The sequence below is a fragment of the Dermochelys coriacea genome, chromosome 20 (assembly GCF_009764565.3).
Source record: "Dermochelys coriacea isolate rDerCor1 chromosome 20, rDerCor1.pri.v4, whole genome shotgun sequence".
Lineage (NCBI taxonomy): Eukaryota > Metazoa > Chordata > Testudines > Dermochelyidae > Dermochelys > Dermochelys coriacea.
In genome coordinates, this window is record NC_050087.2 from 623,552 (window position 1) to 648,964 (window position 25,413).

At 39.6% G+C, this 25,413-nt stretch overlaps 1 protein-coding gene across 2 annotated transcripts; it reads left to right on the forward strand.

The window, feature by feature from the left end:
- On the forward strand, nt 1-24,436 carry ATF1 (activating transcription factor 1). Of its 2 annotated transcripts, none has more exons than XM_038378924.2 (7): nt 1-117; nt 2,138-2,263; nt 11,240-11,340; nt 15,588-15,718; nt 18,994-19,176; nt 19,297-19,456; nt 21,513-24,436. In XM_038378924.2, the coding sequence occupies exons 1-7, from the start codon at nt 7-9 to the stop codon at nt 21,655-21,657; spliced, it is 957 nt and encodes a 318-aa protein (XP_038234852.2). In that variant the 5' UTR covers nt 1-6; the 3' UTR covers nt 21,658-24,436. The 2 variants fall into 2 exon arrangements, with proteins under 2 accessions (XP_038234852.2, XP_043362351.1); XM_043506416.1 differs by having other exon boundaries at nt 19,297-19,507; nt 20,324-21,542.
- The last annotated feature ends 977 nt before the right edge of the window (nt 24,437-25,413 follow it).

The window sequence follows — 25,413 nt, forward strand, 5'->3', positions numbered from 1 at the left end:
TTGATTATGGAAGAAGTTCACAAGAGTACCAGTAACAATTCAGCGACACCACCACAAACAATGTCCATACAAGGTACACCACTACAGGCAGCTCACCTCTCTCACATTGCTCAACAGGTAAACTTTTTGGACTAGTTAAGAGAATTTTTTTGCGTTCAAACTCTATTCTACAGTTTTATCAAACATTCAAGGAGAATAAGAACCAGGAAATAGGGTGGGAGAAATGTACAGTTTGTTTTTTAATTGACCCCACAAAATTAATATCTTGGCTTGGATTCAAAATATCTAAATGTATCTGATATTAGTACAGTGCAGCACATTTGGCTCTCATTCTTGTTAAATTTTAGATCCTTTGCAATATTCACTCAACCTGACAAATGTGAGTAGCTGAGCACTTGCAGCTCTCTTTGACAGCAGTTGTTGATGCTCAGCATCTCTGAAACACTTTCTTTTAAGCCATTTGGAATTGAGTAAATGAGTTAATTTTACAAAATAAAACATACGTTGGAGATTTTTCTGTGAACAAGCTCCAGTGAACTCTACTAAAGAACACTTAATTTGGGGGGAAAAAAAAAAACATACTGATGCTTTGGAAATGTTTGTTATCTTTGTTTTTGATGAAAAACATTTAATGAAGGAACCACATTTTCCAAGCTCGAAAGTGAATCATTCAGGATGCAGCCACTTTAAGACTGTTTCAGAGTAGCAGCCGTGTTAGTCTGTATTCGCAAAAAGAAAAGGAGTACTTGTGGCACCTTAGAGACTAACAAATTTATTAGAGCATAAGCTTTCGTGCATCCGATGAAGTGAGCTGTAGCTCACGAAAGCTTATGCTCTAATAAATTTGTTAGTCTCTAAGGTGCCACAAGTACTCCTTTTCTTTTTAAGACTGTTGAATCTGCAAAATGAGTTTTCCTAGAGAATGTCTGCTCTCTCTGTCCTTCTGAGCTGTGCAAAATAATACTTTTGTAGATGATCCAGAGTTTGCCCCATGTAGGGAGTTCAGTTTTTAATATGAAATTTAGCTACAGTTTAGTCATAATTGTTTGAAGCAATAACTGGATAGTGAACATGAACAAACATCCTGTTGTTTGATTACAGTCTAATTCTACAAAATATTTGTTTTCATTTGGCATAGGGTTGCCAAAAAAATTAGTTTGTTTTGTGATACCAAAGTAAGTTTTGATTATGTAAGAACTTAGCTATTGCACTTTTATGAATATTTTTGAATATATAGGTTTTAATAATTCATCTTTTCTAAAATAAATATCTTCTATTCCAGATTAAGAGAAGTAGTGCAGAATTTAGGGGAGGAAACTGGTGATTTAACTTTGCACTTATTTGTACAGCTTTAGTAAATTTAAAAGTGCAAAGGCTCATTTGAGTTCAAAATCATGACTATAAACTTATCAGAATGTTAAAATTGTTGTATACGGAGATCACATTAATAGAAATTAGGTTCTGCTTATTCGTCTTAGATTTAAGATAGAGCAATAACTGAGATTTTAATAATAAATATTGAAGACTAGATGTCTTAAGTCTTATATTGACAAAGGTCAGAAACATTATTCTATAAAACTCTAAAATATATACTGAATAATGCAATCAAATTGTTCTTGTGAAGTGCTGATTTTTCTGAACACCCGTGGATTTAAGTAGGAATTGAGGGTGCCCAGCATTTTATACAATCTGTCTTCTGTTTGTCTAATTTAAGACACCCATTACGATGGAATTAAAGCTTAAACAATAAGGTCTCCCAGAGGGCGGCTTTGTCGTTATCTGTAAAGTGCCATGCACATATTATGGAGCTATACATATATAAGAAAATCATTCTCAGTGAAGGGCTCAGTGTTAATTTGGAAAAGTCTGCCTCACTACATTTTGTTGCACATATTGCTAAAGTATTTGGCTTTCTCTCTAACTGAAGGCAAGTCAGTGACTGGTTTAGACTTTTTCATATACAGCAGTGTATCAGAAAAACAGATTTAATTTTTAAAGACTATTTTATGTCTCAACTTAAAACAAGCCTCTGTTAATGCCCATTCCCCACTAATTGTCATAGGCTTATCTGCATTTTCTAACTACATGCTACAAAGCATACATCTAATTTTGTTAATAAACTTTGTATTTGTTTTAGATGTCTCTAAGAGGTCCTACTCCGTTGCCAGTTGTACAGCTTCCTGGAGAGCAAGTACAGGTCCAGGGAGTCATTCAGACAGCTCAGTCCTCTGTAATCCACTCACCCCAGGTGCAAACAGTGCAGGTAAAAAAAAATAGTAGTTTTTTTTTTTTAACATACATGAAAAGACATGTAAAGTCTTATCTGATTGATCTGAACCTACCACAGTGCAGCCTTGCTGGCACCATTAGTAAAGTGTCTGTGAATTTTTCTAATGTAGGGATGACATCTAGGAAGCCAATTTGTAAATCCAAGCCCAAAAAAATTTTATTTTTAGCTACATCATTTTTATTTAATCTCTATTTAGATATTTCATGTTTTAAATTGCTCAGAAGTGCCATTAGAATTAAGATTGCATTTTAAAACCCTATTTTAGGGTGTTATAATTTATATATAAAGATTTGATTGGAGCTGAAACTTTACGTATATAAGATCTCTGTCCACAGGCTACTTTTTATTTATTTATTTATTTTTGCAAAAATGTAGGACTTATCAGATACTTTTGTGTGCTCCTTATAATGTATAAAACTTCTAATTGATTAAAGAAAATAATGGGTGAACTAGTTACTTTTGATGTTTTGACAATTAGTGTATATGTAATTATATTGTTACATAGTTATATTCCTAGTTAGCAAAATATATATCCTGACATGTGGCTGTGTTTTATAATTATATAATATAGATAGATAGATATAGGAGCCCCATATTTGAGGTTTCCTGAAGTTTTTTAAATTATAAGAATAAAAATAGTGCAGTGGCAATAGATAAGTATGACAGAGACTAGATTTGGGGGAATACTGGCCAGATTACCAAGTTTATTTCCGACTCTTCACAAATTGCAATGAGATCTTTAAATTGCACTACAGATGGACAGAAAGAACCTCTAGTTAATGTCTTTTTTGAAGAAAAGCACTGCTAATAGTTCATCATCCCATGTACTTTAATATCCAAATTAGGAATGAACTGAAACAATTGAGGGGTTAAGATGTGGGTCAAGTCAGCAGATCTGAGTGGTGGTTCTTCTTTGTTGAGTGCCAACAGTATATCTATGCTGTACAGAATATAACGTAAGACCTAGTTCTGCCGTAAGGGACCTGGATCTGCTTGCTCACTCACTGATTTTGAACAAGTCATTTCATTGTTTTGTGCCTCAATTTCCCCATCTGTTTTTAACAAACACAGTAGGTTTGCATGATGGAAAATTTAGCTATTTTCATAAAGCATTTTGGTGAACTTCATGGCCTTCTAGAGACAAAAGAAACATGAGCAACTTTCTCTAAATATTGATAGCAAACCCCTCTTTGCTGTGACAGCTAACTAAAAAGTACTTTCCCCAGAGTTACACACGTTCCTGCTGACCTTATGTTGCTGGTACAGAGATAAGTACAAATAAAGGAGCTTTGTTTGCTTGTGTTTAATTGGGATCATTAGATTAAAAATTGACACTTGGCAACTAAAAAAGGCTACAAATGGAATAAAAAGAAAATTACAGATGATAACCTCATATAAAATAAATACTGTTAAGTCCATTTGAGTAGTCTATACAAATATTCTTGCATATTTCTTCCATGGTATGCTACTGCTTCTTTAAATGTGTTCATTGTCTTCAGTTGACTCTAATTATAAATACAATACTCTGAGTAACCAAAATACAAGTCTCCACACAGTCAATTTTTATTATATTAAGTTTCTTTTAAAACCCTCCTCCCTTCTTTTTCTTAAATGGGGCTCCTTCTCCCATTCTCGCTTTAACCATGTTTCTTTAAGTGAGGGTTGGTCACCCTTGTCCTCTGGTGTCCTATTCCTAAAACTCACTAGCTTGTGCCAGCATTGTAATATTCGTGCTCTGGTTGGTAGCGATAACTAAGGCTACATTTTAGTCACAGCCTGTGACCTGTCTCTGACTTTTATTAAAAATACCCATGTTTTTTACTAAAAATACCCAGGTGCTTTGAAGGGGCCATTCTGGGGGCACTGCAGGTGCTGGGGGAGGTGGTTGGGCCTCAGCGCGCGGCCTGGGACCACCACTGGTGCTGGGGGGGGGAGGGCTGGCAGGAGCTTCCTATCCGGCTCCACGTTCTGCAGCTCCTAGGCATCGGAAGGGCCAGGGGGCTCCATGCGCTGCTCCCGCCACTAGCACCAGCTGTGCAGCTCCCATTGGATAGGAACTGCAGCCAATGGGAACTGTGGGGGTGGGGCCTGCAGGCGCAGGCAGCGCAGAGCCCCCTGCCCTCTCCGCCGCCTAGAAGCTGCAGGGCCATGCCAGTGGGAGCCGGGGATCCCCCCACCCTGAGATGAGCATTCCCTCCCCCCCCGGCACTTTCTGCCCAGCTCAGGCAGCCCCTGAGCCAGCACCAACCACTGCAGAAGTCATGGAGGTCATAGAAAGTCACGGAATCCATGACCTCCATGACAGACTGACAGCCTTAGCAATAATGTATAGCCTTCCTCCAACACTGCTATATTTGAAAGAAAGCATAGGATCAAATGAAGTAAAAATCTTCAGTGAACTTAACTGTAGCATAGGATCTCTATGGATAGTAATTCCATGCTCTAATAATAATATAGAAGTAGGGATATATTACCAACTACCTGACCAGGATGGTGATAGTGACTGAGGGAGATTAGAGAGGCTATACAAATTAAAAACTCAATAATAATGGGGGATTTCAACTATCCTGTATTGATTGGGTACATGTCACCTCAGGACGGGATGCAGAAATAAAGGGCTTAGCTACACTTGCGAGTTAGAGCGCATTAAAGCGGCCCTGGGTGCCCTAGCTCATTACCCATCCACACTGGCGAGGCACGTAGAGCGCTCCTGGTACTCCACATCAGCGAGAAGATTAACACTTGTGGCGCCTTGGCTGAAACACCCGGGCGTCAGTGTGAATGAGGTGTTGCATTACTGCGCTCTGATCAGCCTCTGGAAACATCCCATAATTCCCTTAAGTCAAGAGGCCACTCTTCTTATTGTTTTGAACTCTGCTGTAGGAATGCGGATATGCCCTTTGAAAGCTCCGTTTCTGACATCCGGCTTGCTTATCTGCTCTGAGACAAAGCAACCATTACTGTGGATTGCTGTGTGTGTGAGAGAGAGGCAGGGAGGAGCAGAGGTCTGCTGCTGTCTGAACTTACAAGACAGCATGCTGACATGCTCTCAGCCCCCCCCAAAACCCAATCTCTCTCCCCCTACATACACACAACACACTCCCTGTCACACTCCACCCCCCCCATTTGAAAAGCACATTGCAGCCACTTGCATGCTGGGATTGCTACCACAATGCACTGCTCTCTGTGGCCGTTGCAAGAGCTGCTAATGTGGCCACGCCAGTGCGCTTGTAGCTATCAGTGTGGACAGATTGCAGCGCTTTTCCTACTGCGCTGTACGAAGGCTGGTTTAACTCAAAGCGCTCTACATCTGCAAGTGTAGCCATGCCCAAAGTTTCTTAACACCTTAAATGCCTGCTTCTTGGAGCAGCTAGTTCTGGAAACCACAAGAGGAGAGGCAATTCTTGATTTAGTCCTAAGTGGAGCACAGGATCTGGTCCAAGAGGTGAATATAGCTGGATTGCTTGATAGTAGTGATCATAATATAATTAAATTTAACAGCCCCGTGGCAGGGAAAACACCACAGCAGCCCAACAAGGTAGCATTTAATTTCAGAAAGGGGGACTACACAAAAATGAGGAAGTTAGTTAAACAGAAATTAAGAGGTACAGTGCCAAAAGTGAAATCCCTGCAAGCTGCTTGGAAACTTTTTAAAGACACCATAATAGAGGCTCAACTTAAATAAGCATAGAGAACCAAAGAAGTGCTACCGTGGCTAAACAACAAAGTAAAAGAAGCAGTGAGAGACAAAATGGCAACCTTTAAAAAGTGGAAGTTAAATCCCAGTGAGGAAAATAGAAAGGATCATAAACTCTGGGAAATGAAGTGTAAAAATATAATTAGGAAGTCCAAAAAAATTTTTAAGAACTGCTAGCCAAAAACTAAAAGTAATAGCAAAACATTTTTTAAGTATATCAGAAGCAGGAAGCCTGCTAAACAACCAGTGGGGCCACTGGACAATCAAGATGCTTAAGGAGCACTCAGGGACATTAAGGCCATTGTGGAAAAACTAAATGAATTCTTTGCTTCCGACTTCAAAGCTGAGGATGTGAGGGAGATTTCCCAGACCTCAGCCATTCTTTTTAGGTGACAAATCTGAGGAACTGTCCCAGATTGAAGTGCCATTAGAGGAGGTTTTGGAACAAAGTGACAAAACTAAACAGTAATAAGTCACCAGGACCAGATAGTATTCACCCAAGAGTTCTGAAGGAACTCAAATATGAAATTGCAGAACTACTAACCGTGGGATGTAACCTAATGCTTAAATCATTGTCTGTACCAGTTGACTGGAGGATACCTAATATAATGCCATTTTTAAAAAAATTTCCAGAGGCGATCCTGGCAATTACAGGCCAGTAAGCCTAACTTCAGTACCAGGTAAATTGGTTGAAAGTAAAGTAAAGAACAAAATTATCAGACACATAGATGAACATAATTTGTTGGGGAAGAGTCAACATGGTTTTTGGGTAAAGGGAAATCATGCCTAACCAATCTCCTAGAATTATTTGAGGGGGTCAACAAGCATGTGGTATAGGGGGATCCAATAGATGTAGTGTACTTAGATTTTCAGAAAGCCTTTGACAAGGTCCCTCACCAAAGGCTCTTAAGCAAAGTTAGCCATCATGGGATAAGAGGGAAGGTCCTCTCATGGATCGGTAACTGGTTAAAAGATAGGAAACAAAGGGTAGGAATAAATGGTCAGTTTTGAAAATGGAGAGAGATAAATAGTGGGGTTCCCCAGGGATCTGTACTGGGACTATCTGGAATCTGGAAAAAGGGGTAAACAGTGAGGTGGTAAAATTTGCAGATGACACAAAACTACTCAAGATAGTTAAGTCCCAAGCAGACTGCAAAGAGCTACAAAGGAATCTCACAAAACTGGGTGACTGGGCAACAAAATGGCAGATGAAATTCAATGTTGATAAATGCAAAGTAATGCACATTGGAAAACATAATCCCAACTATACATATAAAATGATGGGGTCTAAATTAGCTGTTACTACTACTCAAGAAAGATATATTGGAATCGTCATGGATAGTTCTCTGAAAACATCCACTCAATGTGCAGCGGCAGTCAAAAAAGTTAATAGAATGTTGAAAATCATTAAGAAAGGGATAGATAATAAGACAGAAAATATCATATTGACTCTGTATAAATCCATGGTACGCTCAGTGGTGAGCTGGAGCTGGTTCTCTCACTGGTTCGCACGAACCAGTTGCTAAATTTTCAAGCAGTTTTTAGAACTGATTGTTAACCTGCTTCCCTGCAGGGGGCGCTGAGGCTTTGATGTGCTCCAGCCAGGAAGTGATGTAATTCCTCCTACGGCCGCTGGGGGCGCTGCGCTGCAGGAGCCATGTGGGCTGCCGCCTGGCCCTGGGCACAAGCCCTGTTGCTGCTGCTGCTCCCCTGGCCCTGGGGCTCCTGATGCTGCCTGCTGGATCCCCAGCTGCTCTGCTGGGCCTGGGCTGCGTCCTGCTGCTCTCCCTGTGAGCACCCACCACCCTGCCCGCAGCTAGCCCCTGCCTCCAGCCACCCCCGCACCCCCTGCCCGCAGCCAGCCCCCGCCTCCAGCCACCCCCGCACCCAGCCCCCATCTCCAGTCACCCCTGCCCGCAGCCAGCCCCCGCCTCCAGCCACCCCCTGCCCTGCCTTGCCTCCAGCCAGCCCCCATCTCCAGCCACCCCCGCACCCCCTGCCCGCAGCCAGCCCCCGCCTCCAGCCACCCCCCGCCCTGCCTCCAGCCACCCCTGCACCCAGCCCCCATTTCCAGCCACCCCCGCATCCCCTGCCTACAGCCAGTCCCTGCCGCACCCCCTGCCCTGCCCGCAGCCAGCCTCTGCCTCCCGCCACCCCTGCACCCCCTGCCCGCACCCAGCCCGCCTTGGCCACCCCCTGCCTTGCCCGCAGCCAGCCTCTGCCTCTAGCCACCCCCGCACCCCCTGCCCGCAGCCAGCCCCCACCTCCAGCCACCCCCGCACCCCCTGCCCGCAGCCAGCCCCTGCCTCCAGCCACCCCCTGCCCTGCCTCCAGCCACCCCCGCACCCAGCCCCCATCTCCAGTCACCCCCGCACCCCCTGCCTACAGCCAGTCCCTGCTGCACCCCCTGCCCTGCCCGCAGCCAGCCCCTGCCTCCAGCCACCCCTGCATCCCCTGCCCACACCCAGCCCCCGCCTCAGCCCCCCCCGCCCTGCCTCCAGCCACCCCCGCACTCCCTGCCCACACCCAGCCCCCATCTCCAGCCACCCCTGCACCCCCTGCCTGCAGCCAGTCCCTGTCGCACCCCCTGCCCTGCCCGCAGCCAACCCCCGTCTCCAGCCACCCCAGCACTCCCTGCCAGCAGCAGCCCCTGCCGCACCCCCTGCCTGCAGCCAGCCCCTGTCACCAGCCACCCCCGCACTCCCTTCCTGCAGCCAGCCCCTGCCGCACGCACCCCCAGCCCTGCCCGCACCCCGTGCCCTGTCTCCAGCCACCCCGCACCCCATGCCCTGCCTGCAGCCAGCCCCTGTCTCCAGCTACCCCCACACCCTCTGCCCTGCCCGCAGCCAGCCCCTGCCGCACGCACCCCCTGCCCTGTCTCCAGGCTGCCCTGCACCCCCTGCCTGCAGCCAGCCCCTGCTGCACCACCTGCCATGTATCCAGCCAACCCCTGCCGCACGCACCCCCTGCCCTGCCCGCAGCCAGCCCATCTCCAGCCACTCCTGCACCCCCTGCCCGCAGCCAGCCTCTGCTGTACCCCCTGACCTCACCAGCCCCTGCTGCACCCCTTGCCCTGCCCTCAGCCAGCTCTGCACCCCCCTGCCCTGCCTGCAGCCAGCACCTACCTCCAGTCAACCCCTGTCCTGTCTCCAGCCAGCCCCAAACCCCCTTGCCTCCAGCCAACCCTGCACCCTCCTGTCTCCAGCCAGCTCTGCACCCCCTGCCCTGCCTGCAGCCAGCCCTGCACCCCCTGCCGCCAGCTAGCCCTGCCCCATGCCCCTGTCTGCAGCTGGCCCATGTCCACTGGTGCCCTGCAGTTCCCAGGGCAGTAACCCTGCACACCTGCTTCAATGAGGGGGGCAGAGAGCAGCTAGGACCCACACATGTGCACACCCTAGGGTGACCAGACAGCAAGTGTGAAAAATCAGGACGGGGTGGGGAGTAATAGGAGCCTAAATAAGAAAAAGACCCCAAAATCAGGACTGTCCTTATAAAATCGGGACATCTGGTTACCCTAGCACACTCCCAGGGAGTGGTAGGGACCGACACATGTGAAACGGAGCTCATTTCTAGTTCAGACCAATCTTTTTTAAAAAGAACTTTAGACAGGGTTAACATACATCTGTATTTTCCCGGACAGGTCAGGCTTTTTGGTTCTTAAATCACCATCCGGGAGGAATTTTTAAATTTTAAAAATTCCTCCCGGGAAAATATGGATGTATGGTAACCCTGTTGGTACAAAAAATACATACGGGGGAACATCCCTTAAATCAGAACTTTTTATAGGGAACCGGTTGTTAAGATTTTGTCAGCTCATCACTGGGTACACTCACATCTTGAATGCTGCGTGCAGATGTGGTCAAAACAGAAATATTGAAATTGGAAAAGGTTCAGAAAAGTTCAAAAACGATTTGGGGTATGGAACGGCTTCCATGTGAGGAGAAGTTAATAAGACTGGGATTTTTCAGCTTGGAAAAGAAATGATTAAGGGGGGGATATATGACACTCCTCATGTTGCTTCTGAACTTGAGTTCCAGGAGTCAGACCTAACGTTATAGTATTTTTATCAAAGCATTAAGCATTTTTACATGGTTGACAGTGCTGTTAGTAGCTTCTTGGGTTGATTGGTTCTACAGCATAGAACAGTTTGCATGAAGTAATTGAAGTTTTCAGATATTAATGTTATAAACCTTTTCCTGGGATATACTGATATAAGGAACTAATAAAGGTGCATCCTTGTGTGGATGACTATAAACTGCTTTGTAGTAGTGAGTTAACATTTGCTTTCTCATGCTGGAGTAAGGTTTACATAAGAACATAAAAACATAAGGGTAGCCATATGGATCAGGCCAATGGTCCATCTAGCCCAGTATCCTGTCTCTGACAGCAGCCAGTATTAGAGCTTTAGGAAGAGTGTACAGAATAGGACAGTTTTGCAGTGATCCATCCGTGTCTTCCACACCTGGCTTCTGGCAGTCAAAGGGTTAAGGTCGACCTTACCATGAGATTGCATCCCTGACCATCTTGGTTAATAGTCATTGATAGACCTATCCTCCATTAACTTTTTTTAAAATATATTTTATCTATTTTGCAACTTACATATAAAGCAGGCAATCAATCGGGTATCGAAGATTAATGCTTAGCATTAAAAAGGCTTGCACTGATGTGCTTGTCACCTTGAGCTGTTGTATAGTCTAGTTCACCCAGCTCACTTGCTCTGTGCACATATAGAGACAGAGAATATATAAAGATGCATATTTGACATTTTACTGTTGCTTTCTTGAGGCTTATAGCAGTGAAATTATATCTCAGGAAAAATTCATGGCAAAGGAGTTTATACATAAACTATTCTGATGTCTGTTCAATAGACTAGACTTCACAAAACTTTTTCCATAAATAAAAGAATGCCTGCTATCATGGAGACTCCAGAGAATTACTTGATTTTGCTTTTGCTGCCTGTCTCTTGCACAGTCTTCAGTAGAGACAGAACCAAGCCACAAATTTCCAGTGTTGATTTTGAACATCCCAGAGTTTGGGGGAGTTCAGATCAGGGAGTTTGGTTCATGTCTATCTTTAGTTTTTAAAGTAATTGTATTCTGGCTTCTGTTAAATAACTTCCTAGTTTGTGCTCCTTAACTGTGGCAGTCTCTAAGAATTGCTCATCTTGTTGTAAAGATGTTTGGTAGAGAAATGTGAACTGTCTTGGGTACTTTTGTAGTGTACAGCACAGTGACATGAGATATGCTTTTTAGGTATCTTCTTTGTCAGAGAGTGAGGATTCTCAGGATTCATCAGATAGCATAGGTTCTTCGCAGAAGACCCGCGGTATCTTAGCACGGCGACCGTCTTACCGGTGAGTATCTTTGTGACATTCCCCAGAGTACAATCGGGACTTCCAAATAGCTGTTCCCCCTTAACTCCCTAGCCCGGGATGCCTCTTGCACTGCTTTGCTGGTGAACAACCACCTCAGGTTCTGCTCATTCGCAGCCTCCTGCATGTAACTTGCTCCCAGCTACACAGTATTGAGTGCTATTGGCTAGCCACTCATAAATTACTTACAGGGAGACACCTGCATATCCCCAGTACCAGCCTTGTTCCTCAGAAATGTATGTCTTACACTGCTCAGTCTTCTCCTGGACAGTGTAAACTCACAGTATATCTGTCATTCCAACACTGGGTAATGATTATGCAGCAGCCTTGTTATCCTAAGTAGAGATTCCCAAACACTTCAGTCCAAACACACTTGTTTAGATAAAACAATAAAACAAGTCTATTAAATAGGGAAAGATACATGTTAAGAGATTTCAAGTGGTAAGTCATAAAAGTCAGAATTGATTACAAAAGAAATAAAAAAATAAAACTGCAAGCTAATACCTAAATGAAGAGAGGGGTGATGTGGAGGTCATTGGCTCTTATTTTTATACCCTCCTCCTTTCTTTGAGGATTACCTCCCTGCTGGGGTGTAGACAAACAGTCCCCTGTGTATGTGAGATTTGAACTATCTCTGGGATGAAATGTAAATGTCTTGTTTATAGCTTCTCCCCTGCTGCTGGATGCCCAGTTAAGCTGGTAATGGCCCTTTAGCACATTGCTTCCATGACTGTCTCTTTGTCTCGGAGAAATTTGTTTGTGGGTATTACCTAGAACTACAACATATTTCAGTAACAATCATTTAGCAAAATATCAAAATTGTACATGCAGTGATGTTACACACATTTCAACAAGATAATATTCAGCAGATTATGAGTTTTCAAATGATACCTCACAAGGCATACTTTGTTCAAAATATATCATAATCATATAAAAGTGGTGAACATGGGGTACAGGGTGTCTCAACCTTACAGAAATTTATACTGTATTTTTTATTAGCAACTTTTTTAAACACTAACAAAAATCACAGCTTCCATCATTTATCTCTATATATTTCATCAGCCTTCTGAATTATGTTTTTATTCCCCTAAAATACGTATTGTATCTGCTTATACAAAAGTTATTTCTGCTTTTGGTGATACACAATAAACTGAATTAACTATTTAGATTTTATTTTTCCATAATGAAGAATTTTAAATGAAAGCTAATAGCAAAACTAATGTTTTCTAACAGACTGGGCTAAATTCACTGCTGGTGTAAGAGAGTGATTTTTTATATATAGAAAATCTCTATGTGTTTGCTGTTGAAGCATAGATGTTCAGTGAGTTTAATTCTGTTGTGTGGAATCAGCTAAAGACCTGATTTTTGAAGCCAGTGTTCAACCAAAGCTCTCATTGACTATAAAGGGAGTTTGGCTTAAATAAGGACTGCAGGATCAGACTCCAGGATGATATTGTATAGTGAAAAGTTGTTTTATCACTTTAACCATTCTAGTTGTTGCCATTTTATTGAAAAGAGGAACTGAGTAAAACAGTTATGTTTTCAAGTGACATACAGTATAATTCCAGTTATCCAAAAAGTCTAGTTATCCAATTCCACAGTGTAGCCCTATTTTAGTTAATAGCACTTCCTTTTATCTGAATGCTTGGTTATTTCCAAGGTTCTGATATTCCCTAGGTCATCTGGATAAATGGGAGTGTTCTGTACTTTTCAAAGTGATACACCAAGAAATAAAAACATAATGCATCTTAAACTTTTATAGTTTTTACATGGATATTCTGAAAAAATTACAAATTAAAGCTTGCGAAGTTACCCCAAGGTCCCAAGGAGTGGCAGTTATTCCTACCTCCACCGGTGCTTCTCATTTTTTATTTTTTTACCCCCATTCTCTCTTCTATTTTCCTCTTAAATTAAATACCAAAATAAACTGTTTACATTAAACTATTTTTTTTTCAGTTCCGCACACAAAAAAGTCAGAGTGAAAAAAGAATGGTCAACAATTCTCACTTGAACACTTTATGGGAAAATACTAGTTGTGCACATAATTTAGGTGGAAGCGATACATAGCAGTGAGAGCATGGGATTGGAAGTCAAGAATTCTGCTTTCCTGTCGGACGGCCGCTAACTCATTATGTGACCTTGGACAAGATGTATAAACTCTCTGTGCCTCCATTCCTTCTTCTGTTAAGTGGGGAGCTTTTATTCTCATAGGGTATTGTGAGCTATATAGTGCACTAGGCGTTTGAAGAGCTGTACAAGAGTTAAGTATTTTTATTAAAAAGTTTTGAGATCCTTCAATGAAATGCACTATATAAGTGAAAAGTATTATTTTATATCACAGAGCAAAAAACCTTAACTAATGAATGAAAAAAAAAATTCCTAAAAGCATCCCACTTGTTTCTACTTTATTCTAACAACAACAAAAATGGATGAATTGATTTTGATTAGAATTAGAGAGAGACATAAATCCACTGTTATTGTGAGAATCAGAGCATGAGGTTTTAAACTAGGAAGAACACTAACAGGCAAGTTATAAACTCCTGGAAAATGTTTATGATGGAAACTCTGATGCACTCATTACTGAAGTGATGCAGCTGTACTGCTAGAAACAATACAGAAAATCTGACATATGCAAAAGTGCGTTTTATTTTGTCAAGTTGATTGGAAAGAAAAAAATTGCTTGAACTACTTTAAAACATCTATGTATGGGTTTCCAGCACAATGTTTTACTACAGGTTATTACTATGTATTGTAAGTTATGAAAATTGTCACTACAGAGGGCTTATTTCTAAAACATTTAACGTTTTTAGAAGACAGTGATTGAAAATCTTACATTGCACTTGCATATACAAGTGGTTTAATACTGATAGCTGCACTGAATCACTCTTTAAAAAAAGAAAAGGAGTACTTGTGGCACCTTAGAGACTAACAAATTTATTAGAGCATAAGCTTTCGTGAGCTACAGCTCACTTCATCGGATGCATCGGATGAATCACTCTTTGTAAGTAAAGTGGTTCAAATTTTTTAATGAGGAACAAGAAATAAGAAACTCTTGACTACAGAAATACGATTACTTGAAGTTTAGAGAAAGGAATTCCTATATGCAATTTTAATTTCAAACTTTGCCTGCTTATTTACAGTCTTTATTACAAAAGTGTGATAGTTCTATTGATAATATATTTTATATTTTGTTTACTGTATCTGCTAAGAGTTATTGAGAACATATGTTTAGTAGATATTGGCTTCTCTTAAAGTAAGCATCAGGATTTCTTGACCCTAGAATAATTTTGACTGAAGTGAAGCCAATAATTACCCTGAAACACAACAAATTTTGATATTTATTTAAATATTAAGTCAATATGTGTTTGGTTAAATATAGTCACCAAAATACCTAGAAATCTCTAAGGGCATGAATTTTTTAAAAAGTTAAACAATCAGAAAAGTAGCTATTAATGCGTGATGATTCAGTCAGGAAGCAGAGATGGGTACATGCTTTCTGATTGGCTCTTCCAGAGTAAACAATAGTAGTTTTGACTGAACACAGCTGCAGCCAGTAAAGATGTACATATTTGGGTCACACTTAATATGAAGGTTCCATTTATAAAGGGTTAATAAATGATTAATAGATATTATAAGCTTGTTACAGACATGAGTGTTCTAGATGGTTATAAGTAAGCTGTTGATCTGTCAGACTCTATAGCAATCTATAACAATTGATTAGCCTTTAAAAAAAATCTTAATTTATTAATCCTTTATAAGATATTATAAATGGAACCTAATGTGACCCATATTTGCATATGCAGTCCAATTGGTTAACATGGATTCAAACTTCAGTATTGTTGACCTCTGAGGAGGTCATGTTATGTAAATATATATGCAAATTACCTCTGAAGAGGTAACAATACAAATTTACTGACTTGTCACATGACTTTTTTTCAGCCAACCACCAGCTAGGATTTATCTTTTGTATGTAACAATGTGTGTAATGCTATTAAAGGTTATCAGCTATGTATTTTAGCAGCATGTTTCTATAACTATGTTGGTTTTAGGTGCTCTATCTCTGTTACATTTGTAGTTTGATTAATTTAAAAATTGTCACCGGTGGAAAAATATTTGCCAGTAAAACTTGCCTGCAACATTGTTAAAATTTGTACTCAAAGGAGTAATTGCCAACCAGTTTGCCATCTTTTGCTTTCACAAGTGCTAATGAAGAATTTTTTTTTCCATAGAAAAATCTTGAAAGATCTTTCGTCCGAAGACACACGAGATAGAAAAGGAGATGATGAAAGTCCTGGCGTCTCTACTGTCACCTCTATGTCTGTTCCCACACCTATCTACCAGACCAGCAGTGGACAGTACAGTATGTTATATTAAATACACACCCAACTAGACATATTTCTGCTACACAAAACTATTTGGGGGAAAGGTTATATTATATCTCATATATTCTCATGTATATATTCTTATATACTCATGAAGATGAGTTTGTGGAAGGATTGGCAATACAAATGATAGCTATTCCAGTTATCATTATTTGTTGGAATTACAGTAGTGGCTAGATGCCCATGGTGAGATCAAGGCTCCATTGTGCTAGGTGTTGTACATCCACATAGTAAGAGACAGACCATCCTTGTCCCAAAAAGCTTACCATATAAGTAGAATCAAAGAGTGGGAATAAGGTAGTATTATCCCTATTTTACAGATGGGGAAGTGAGGCAGAGAGAGCTGAAGTGACTTGCCCTATGTCATATAGGAAGCTGATGGAAGAGCCAGGAATTTCACCCAGATTTCTTGACTGTCAGTTCAGTGCCTTAATCACAAGACCAACTTTCCTCTCCAATTAATTTCTTCTTTCTAATATAACTTATTAAACTTTTTTAGTAATTGTCATGATTAATTGTTTGCTGTAGTGCTTTTCCTATAAAATCTGGAACTTGCATCCCTTTCAACTTGGTTCTCCTCCATGGTGCTTAGGTGTTTTCCTTATGCCCTCATCCTTGCAAATGGCATACCTTATTGGAAAGGACTCCTTTAGTCTGTGCTCTTCTGACTGAGAACTCAAAATGGGTTGCAGCTCCAGACAGCCTTTCCTTCTTCTTGAAGGTATTCTCTTTGCCATGATATGCATGAAATGCCCCAAAACAGTAGTCCAAGACTACAACTGATCTAATTAAAACAAGATTAAGTATAGCAAAAGTAAATAATATTTAAACAAAAGAAACAGTATACATAACATAGCTGTCGTGAAACTGCAAAAAGATTAGCTAGGCTTACCTTAACTTTAGTCATTAGCTGTAATAACAGAAGATACCTCCTACTTCTAGAAAGACATTCTTCCTCACTGACCTTCTTGGTCAGATTGCATCCAGGAGACACACCCTCCCCTGTCTGTGTCCCAGGATCTCCCCTTCTTGCAAGGCCTTGGTCATTTTTACCCTGTGATTACTTCAGTCTCAAAGGTAGGAGATTATAGTATAAGGGTGGGAAGTTACATGAGCATTTCAACAAAGTATTATTTGATCAGCTTGGGGAAATAAATTAGTTCTCTATGCAATGATTGCTGTCCTCTGTTCCTGCTGTCATTCCCCCTTCTAGTTCTGGAAAGATCCTTTAATTTCCTTGCTCTAAATCTAACATTTCAAAGGCCATGTTGATCTTGTCTGCCCTTTAGCCAGCCTAACAAGTCAAAATGATTGAACATGCTTTGTATGGCAGCTACTCCCAGCTAGAGATGTTAGAATGTGTCTGAATTCTTTTGTTGATTGGCCTTTTAACATAACAATTCCCCATGTCCGTGCACCTACTCTGTATGAAGTGTAAACTGTTGGCAGAGACCAAATGATCTGTCATATTACACCAAACTTTGAACATATTTACTTGCAAACTTAATCTAGGATTACTAAAAGTAAGCATGCTGTTTTAAATTGAGTCTGATTCAAAACGTTTGCAACTTAAAAATGAATTGAAATTCTGTAGTTAAAAAAAAAATCCAAAATATATATATATTTTTTTCTCCCCCTTTTTTTTATATTGCATGCCATGCAATAGTGCCAGTGCAGTCTATGACTGATATGGCTAGTTTCGATCTTCAGTTCATTTTCAAAGTACATGCTTCACTTTAAAAATATATTTTGTTCCAGGGTAACAGTAGTCTAGGGGCAACTTACCCATTAAATGATTAAAACAGTAAAATGTCATATAAATCATAAATAAAGACATTTCTTTATAGTCTTAGATAATTTCTTTAATCAAATAAAGCTTGAATTTCCCCTTAAATGACATTGTAGAATTATAAACTTGTTTATTTATCCTGGAGAAAATAATTAATAAACTTAATTCTTGGAAAATATCTACTGGAAAATTTCAAGTAGTTTAGAATGTAAATAATTTGGGTAAATTTAGTAAACTACATGGGGATTTAATATTTTATCTTGTTTCGATATCTGTGTTAAAAATAGGAGAAACAAAGAAAAATTGTAAAAATTTGTATGTGAGATTTTCAAAAGTGCAGAAGAGTTCAGCTCCTATATAAGCATTTAAATAAAGTGGTCTGATTTTCAAATGTGATCAGCACCCAGCAGCTCCCATTAAGAAAAAGACACTTCTCCTCCCATTAAGAATAACAGGATTTGCTGGTTGAAGGTTTTTTGATTTTAATCAGGCCCCTGTGGTTTTTTAGGGGCTAAACGAAAATATAGGCAAATAGGGACATTTTCTGCATTTATTTTTAATTACAAAAATGTCCACATATAATAGTTACAACATATGTTGCTTCTACCACCAACCTCTCCCCTAACCGCTGTGTCACTTACCACTGATGTCACAATCTCACCACTTGACAATGTCACAATCTAGTCAGTCAACAGTGAGCTGTCGGGCAGTAGCAGAGGGTGGGGAGGAGTGAAGGGAGCACTGTTTCTACCAATAGTGAATTTTTCATGGGTGCAAGCTAGTCTATGTAAATGCATAAATATATATGCAGATAAGCCTCAGACTTTTGGCTTGTAGTGCCAGTGCAGCCTATAACTGGCATGGCTAGTTTAGTCTATATGTTCTATATTGCAGTGAAACCAAAAGTGTCAAATTTGGTCCAAAATTTAAAATGTGCATAAGCAAGGTTTTATAAAACCTGAGGCTAGTAGACATTTCCATGGTGTTATAGGGGAGGAAGTATAAAGCAATTTGTTAAACATTAAGTATTCCCTGTATGTTTGCAACCCAAACACAGCAGCTTTGTACTTTTGCATGAGCCTGAAAGTGACCAGAAGCTGATGAGTCTCTTTTCAGTCTTCAAGCTATGTGAAATGCAAAACAGTAAACAAACCGCACAAATCCTGAAAAATAAATTAGGTTGTTTACATTTATTCCCTTTAATAGCCTACTGGATGTTAGTATCATATATAAGGACATTTTGTTGTAAATATTTGGTTTTAACCCAACAGTGTCTCTGACTGCCCCATGACTGTCAAATCAGTCTTTAAAGATGGAACAAAATTGGCCTTCAAATCTTGGGGCTAATTTTTAAAATACCAACTTAAGATAGGAGATTGCCTATTGGAAGTGAATGTACTCAGTATACAGAAGGAAAACATTTTCTGTATATCTACCATATTTTTTCTCTCTCTTTCACTGAAGTTACTATTGCCCCAAATGGAGCACTGCAGCTGGCCAGTTCAGGTACAGATGGTGTGCAGGGTCTGCAGACATTAACAATGACAAATGCTGGTGGCACTCAGCCTGGGACAACAATACTGCAGTATGCGCAGACATCTGATGGTCAGCAGATACTTGTGCCCAGCAACCAGGTGGTAGTGCAGAGTGAGTATGCATTATAAAAAAAAACTTTTGGAATACTGAAAAAACTTTTGGAATTCCATAAACGTGTAGCTTTCTAAGATTTTTTTCCTTTTAATTTAACTTATTCTGCTGTCTTAACAGCTGCATCAGGAGACATGCAGACATATCAGATCCGCACCACGCCAACAACCACTTCCCTCCCACAGACTGTAGTGATGACATCTCCTGTCACCCTTACATCTCAGACAACCAAGACAGATGATCCACAGTTGAAACGAGAAATACGGCTCATGAAGAACAGGTATGTAAGTTTCCATGTACTGCTATTTAACCAACTTCATACTGCAATCAGATTCATAGAATATCAGGGTTGGAAGGGACCCCAGAAGGTCATCTAGTCCAACCCCCTGCTCAAAGCAGGACCAAGTCCCAGTTAAATCATCCCAGTTAGGGCTTTGTCAAGCCTGACCTTAAAAACCTCTAAGGAAGGAGATTCTACCACCTCCCTAGGTAACGCATTCCAGTGTTTCACCACCCTCTTAGTGAAAAAGTTTTTCCTAATATCCAATCTAAACCTCCCCCATTGCAACTTGAGACCATTACTCCTCGTTCTGTCATCTGCTACCATTGAGAACAGTCTAGAGCCATCCTCTTTGAAACCCCCTTTCAGGTAGTTGAAAGCAGCTATCAAATCCCCCCTCATTCTTCTCTTCTCCAGACTAAACAATCCCAGCTCCCTCAGCCTCTCCTCATAAGTCATGTGCTCTAGACCCCTAATCATTTTCGTTGCCCTTCGTTGTACTCTTTCCAATTTATCCACATCCTTCCTGTAGTGTGGGGCCCAAAACTGGACACAGTACTCCAGATGAGGCCTCACCAGTGTCGAATAGAGGGGAACGATCACGTCCCTCGATCTGCTCGCTATGCCCCTACTTATACAACCCAAAATGCCATTGGCCTTCTTGGCAACAAGGGCACACTGCTGACTCATATCCAGCTTCTCGTCCACTGTCACCCCTAGGTCCTTTTCCGCAGAACTGCTGCCGAGCCATTCGGTCCCTAGTCTGTAGCGGTGCATTGGATTCTTCCATCCTAAGTGCAGGACCCTGCATTTATCCTTATTGAACCTCATTAGATTTCTTTTGGCCCAATCCTCCAGTTTGTCTAGATTCTTAAAGTGCATGCTAAATTATAACTTCAGATGGCAAATACATTAAAGGTATAGTCACCTTTAAAAATCACAATTCTGTCTGAAAATTATTTTTACGTGCTATAGCTGAGTAACATTTAAGACTACTATACTATGAAAGACTAGAAGCTTCCTCTCTTTTCACTTAATTTTGTGTAATTAACAATGCAGTGTTGTTTTAGCCATGTCAGTCCCAGGATATTAGAGAGACAAGATAAGTAATGAGAAGAGCTCTGTGCAGCTCAAAAGCTTGTCTCTCTCACCAACAGAAGATGGTCCAATAAAAGATTCACCCACCTCTCTAATGTTTTTTCTTGGTTTCAGGTTGACAGTATTCCTTGATATTTAGCAAAAACTAGAATTATGTATCCAAAATTCTGAATCCCACATAAGTTTAGTAATTGTGTCAACTATGTATTATTTATCCTACACCCAGTGTCACTAGAAAATATCAGAAAGCTAGACCCAAACATGCTAAAGATTTTGTCCCAGAAAAATTGGGGGAAAACGTGAACTTTTTTCCCTGTAAGCTAACCAGTTTTTGTTTAACCAAATATTTCACACATTCCTTGAACTGCCCTGTAGTTTTTCAGTTTGCTCTGCTAATGCCCGTAAGTAAATAAAACCTCCTTTTTATGAGTATCCTAACCTTAATTTTTTTAAATATTCAATTCAGACTACTTTTGTGTGTATATAGAGGATGTCTTATTTTAATTTTCTTTCTGCATATATATTGACATATGTTTTCTTTCAATCTACTTGCTCTAGAGCGAAACTTCCATTGCCATTATCTAGGGTAGTATATGTCATTTAATTCTTGAGAAGCATGAGACCCAGAACTTTCTGGAAACCAATGATTTTTGATCCCAGGGCTGCATTTTTGGTTTCTCATAGAGCCAACTATGTAAAGTTTCTGATGCTCATAGTGAAAAGGCCATTTACTTTAGAAAAAAAAAATGTTTAGGATTTTTTGCTTTGTTTTGATCATTTTCGTTGATCAGTCAATGCTTTCATGTGAGGTGAACAGAAAAATTAGTTTTCTGTAAAGATCTTCTTCTCCCCAGGTGTGAATGGTAGCTTCAGATGGAGTCAGTATTCAAAGCAAAACATGAGTGACTGAACACCTAATGATGTACAATAATTGACAACTTCTGCCTTTTGATTTCAGGGAAGCTGCTCGAGAATGCCGTAGAAAGAAGAAAGAATATGTTAAATGTCTGGAAAATCGAGTTGCAGTCCTGGAAAATCAAAACAAAACTCTAATTGAAGAGCTAAAAACTTTGAAAGATCTTTACTGCCATAAAAATGTGTAAGAAAAGGAGGCACAACTTTTTGTGGACTGTCTAAATTTCCATGGGGAATTTTTTTATACCGAATTTTTAAAAATTAAATGAAAGGTCAAAATGAAACTTTTCTACCTAGATTTCACAACTTAAAGACTATAAAGATTTTATTTACAACATGTTAGTGACAAACTACAAAAAGGAAACAAGAAAACCTCAACAAAACTCCTGCTGGCAGAACTGGAAACATCATTAAAATCAAGGTTACATCGGCAATAAAAGGACATGCAAATTTTATCAGACAAGTGATTTGAATTTCCTGAACTACAAATTAATTTGGTAACAGCAGTAATATTTGATTACAGTTAAAATGTGGATGAGATGGAATCCTTGCCATTAGTTGAAAATTATTAGCAACATATATAACCAGTATAGGTTTTAATTTCTTACTGTTTTATGATCCTTATCTTTTCTTTCTGTTATTTGTATGTAAATATTTTTATTTCAACCTGTAAATTCTAACTTACAGGTGTAGAAGATAAAGAGAAGCTAATACTTTGCTAAAAGTATAAATTATGTTTACTTTTCTCAGCTGGCAATCTGTTTAAAGGTGGGGTTTTTTTGTTTTGTTTTGGGTTTTTTTTGTAAAATGTTCGTTGTGTCTATTAAAGTTGGAGAGGTTTCGCGGAAGGCAATGGGAAAATTATTTTTCAGGCCTAACCCTGAAAGATGTCAAAGGCACATGAATAAGATGTTGACTTCTTAAGAGTATTCAACACATTTAATTACTTTAAACCAACAGTTTGGTAGAAGGGGTATAGCTGAACAAAAGTTGTCAAGAGAATGCTTTTTTAAATAGTTTTGTTCTTGGTTACTGGGTGTGATAAACTATAATTGAAAAATAAATTGTGTGTTGATTATATATACAACTGAACATGCATTGCTTATTCTGTTTGGAGATCGTATTATGCTCAATTAAAAAGTTTACAGACCAAAAAAAAGGAACAGTAAAATAAAAAGCTAAAGATACATACCAAAGGGTTTAATATGGTTCTAATATAGGGTTTATAAATTAAAAAAATAAAAGTGCACAATTACCAGACTAATTTTGTAAGGCAGGCAATATTTTGTGAAGTAATGGCATCTTTGTAAGAAAATACTCTATTGAAAATAGTTAACGGCTGGTATATTTTTATAAGTAAACTATTACCTTTACAAATTCTAAAATGGAGTTTATATGCATATTTTAACAGTTTATACAGTTCCTTTTAGTAAATAAATAGATATTTTGTGTCTCAGATTATTGATTATATATTTTTATGGGTTAGCACAAAGTAAAATTAGATTCTCTTTGGAGTAGAAAATATTTGAATTACTTTTATCTTTGTAAGCAACTGACCTGAAAAATAAAACCTAACGAATATTGTTGGGAAAAAGAAACAGATTAGCATTTTTTTTCCGTATTCAGTAAAAACTGCACATGTGCTTGAACTTACTGCAAAAATACTATTGGGGATCCTAGTATGTATCATTTTGACTTGTTTCTTTCAAGTAAAAGTTAAAGGATGTTTGACATGATCAGGACTCTTGGGTATAAATAAAATATTGTGTAAAGACAATGGTTATTGCATGAACAGTGAATATGTTATTTTCTGTAGTTAGGATTGGATCCTGCTTCCATTATTTCAGTGGGAATTGTGCCATGATCTGTGTTACTAAAGTGTGGTAAGGCCACACTTAGTTGTACTAGCTCAGTCCTGAATGAAATTTAAAAATGTATTTGCTCCCCTTGTATGTTGTTTATAAGGTCTATCAACATTTATTTTATTAATTAGTCTACTATATATATTGAGCTTCCTACTGAGCAGTCAGGCTCTGAATTCCACAACTGAGTTGTTAGTGGGTTAGATAAATATTTTGTATTTGCAAAGTTTAATATAAAGTATGTGGCTATTATGGGATATTGTTTGCTTTATAGTTGCTTTAAATAGAACTGAAATATACATTTGAATTCCTACTCATGTCAAAAATCTTTATGAAATGTTTAAAATGCATTTGTTGCCCAGCACTAGAAAACTTGCATGCTTGCCGCTTAACCCTGCTTGGGTAAAGACGACATCCTAGGAGGTTCTGAGTACCTCAGAACTTCCAGTAAGGTCAGTGGGAGTTCAGGATAATAAGCACCTCAATCGGACTGGACTCGTTGGTCAAACTCTGCCACTGAATATGTATGCACTACTCTCAATAACTTCAAAGGGAGACAGACTTGGGTCTGCAGGCAGAATCGGACCATCAATATTGAAGCTTTAAGCAATGGCTTTCCTGTAAATGAAACTAACTTGAAATTCTTCTTTGTGGTATTTTGCTCCCAACGTTGTGCCATTGCTGTTCTTTTTAAAATTTCTTTTTTTGTGATAACAGATTTTTTTTTTTAAATGAAAGAACTGGCAAGTATCATTAGAGTACAAAAAACGATAGCTGATTCCTGTTCTGTTCTGCAGCTGAATGACTTTTATTACTGCCAGAGAGAAAAACATCAGTCAGTTTTATTCTATTGATGTAGTAGTGTTTGGAAAGAAGCAGCATAGATATATTCTTTATCGTGGAAGTATGAAGTGGTCACATTGGTTTGTTCCTTGAGTGATTACTTTTCAGGAGGAAGTTATTTTGGAAAGGGTGTAACATTGAATACTTACTATTGGTCTGGTTACCTCCATAGCTACATATTTCATATGAATTTGTAAAGACTTGTTGAAATAAATAGGTGCTTGCAACTCTTGACCTCAATAATAAAGACCCCAAAATACAATTCTAATGTTCCTCATTTATTGAATCACAATTTATTTAGTTAAAGGGCTGCTTTTGAGTAACTTTGGTCCAAAATTTAATCACTCTTAAAATCACGATGTAGAGTTTCTTCTGTGGTCCAGCTTTTTTTTTATATACAACAAACCTCAATAGCTACCTGAAACTAGAAAATACTGTATACTCTGCTGTTAGTGATCCAGAAGAGGGAGCACAAGTTAACTGTAACAATCCCCTTTTATCTGTAAACACTCAACGTACTGTTGTTAAAAATCAACACCTACAAGTACTGTAATTGAAAGAGATTGGGAAAAAATAAATGATTTTTGTTTCCTGTTTACTTTTTGCATAGTTCCTGTGACACATACTGCAATCCTGTGCAGTATCTTCAGGGACCACTGTATTGAATTTATGAATGGTTTTGTTTTATTGTGTTCTACTCTATGGGGGAGGGTTATCACAGCTCCTCCAGGAACTAAAAACAGTGGAGGGTAATTACCCTTGGGATTGTAAACGCCAGAGAACCACCACCCCATGGGGTGTTCAGAGATACTGGTGAAAACTGGTTTTTCCAGAGAGATACTCAAACAAAGAAATGGCTTTTGTATAAAAAGTTGAGCTTGAACTGACTCAGGGCCTTCATTTTGATTCAGCAAACAGAACCCTCTGTGTAAAAGAGGCCACAACCCTCATGGAGGAGTTGGAAAGACTTTGGCTTACAAGGGCCCCATAAAACTGATGGGTGACCTTTGGTAAGGTTTTAACATACATACAGGAACTATTATCGGTTTGTACATGTTTTCTCTGTATGCTTTTTTGTTCTTACAATAAACATACTCTGCTGAGAAAGAGCTGCATGGTACCTAGTAAACATGCTGTGTCTGTCCTCGGAGAGATGGCACAGCGCAGGTGCTGGCCTTTAGGCAGACTGACTTGCTGGGAATATCACAGTATATGATGGGAGTTTGCAGCCCTAAAACC

Bases quoted from the DNA above. Each gene is read 5' to 3' on its own strand.
- ATF1 (XM_038378924.2), top strand. From the start codon at position 7: ATGGAAGAAGTTCACAAGAGTACCAGTAACAATTCAGCGACACCACCA. The intron at 2,264-11,239 runs GTAAAAAAAAAT...TATGCTTTTTAG, and splicing joins CCCAGGTGCAAACAGTGCAG to GTATCTTCTTTGTCAGAGAG. The intron at 15,719-18,993 runs GTATGTTATATT...CTTTCACTGAAG, and splicing joins GACCAGCAGTGGACAGTACA to TTACTATTGCCCCAAATGGA.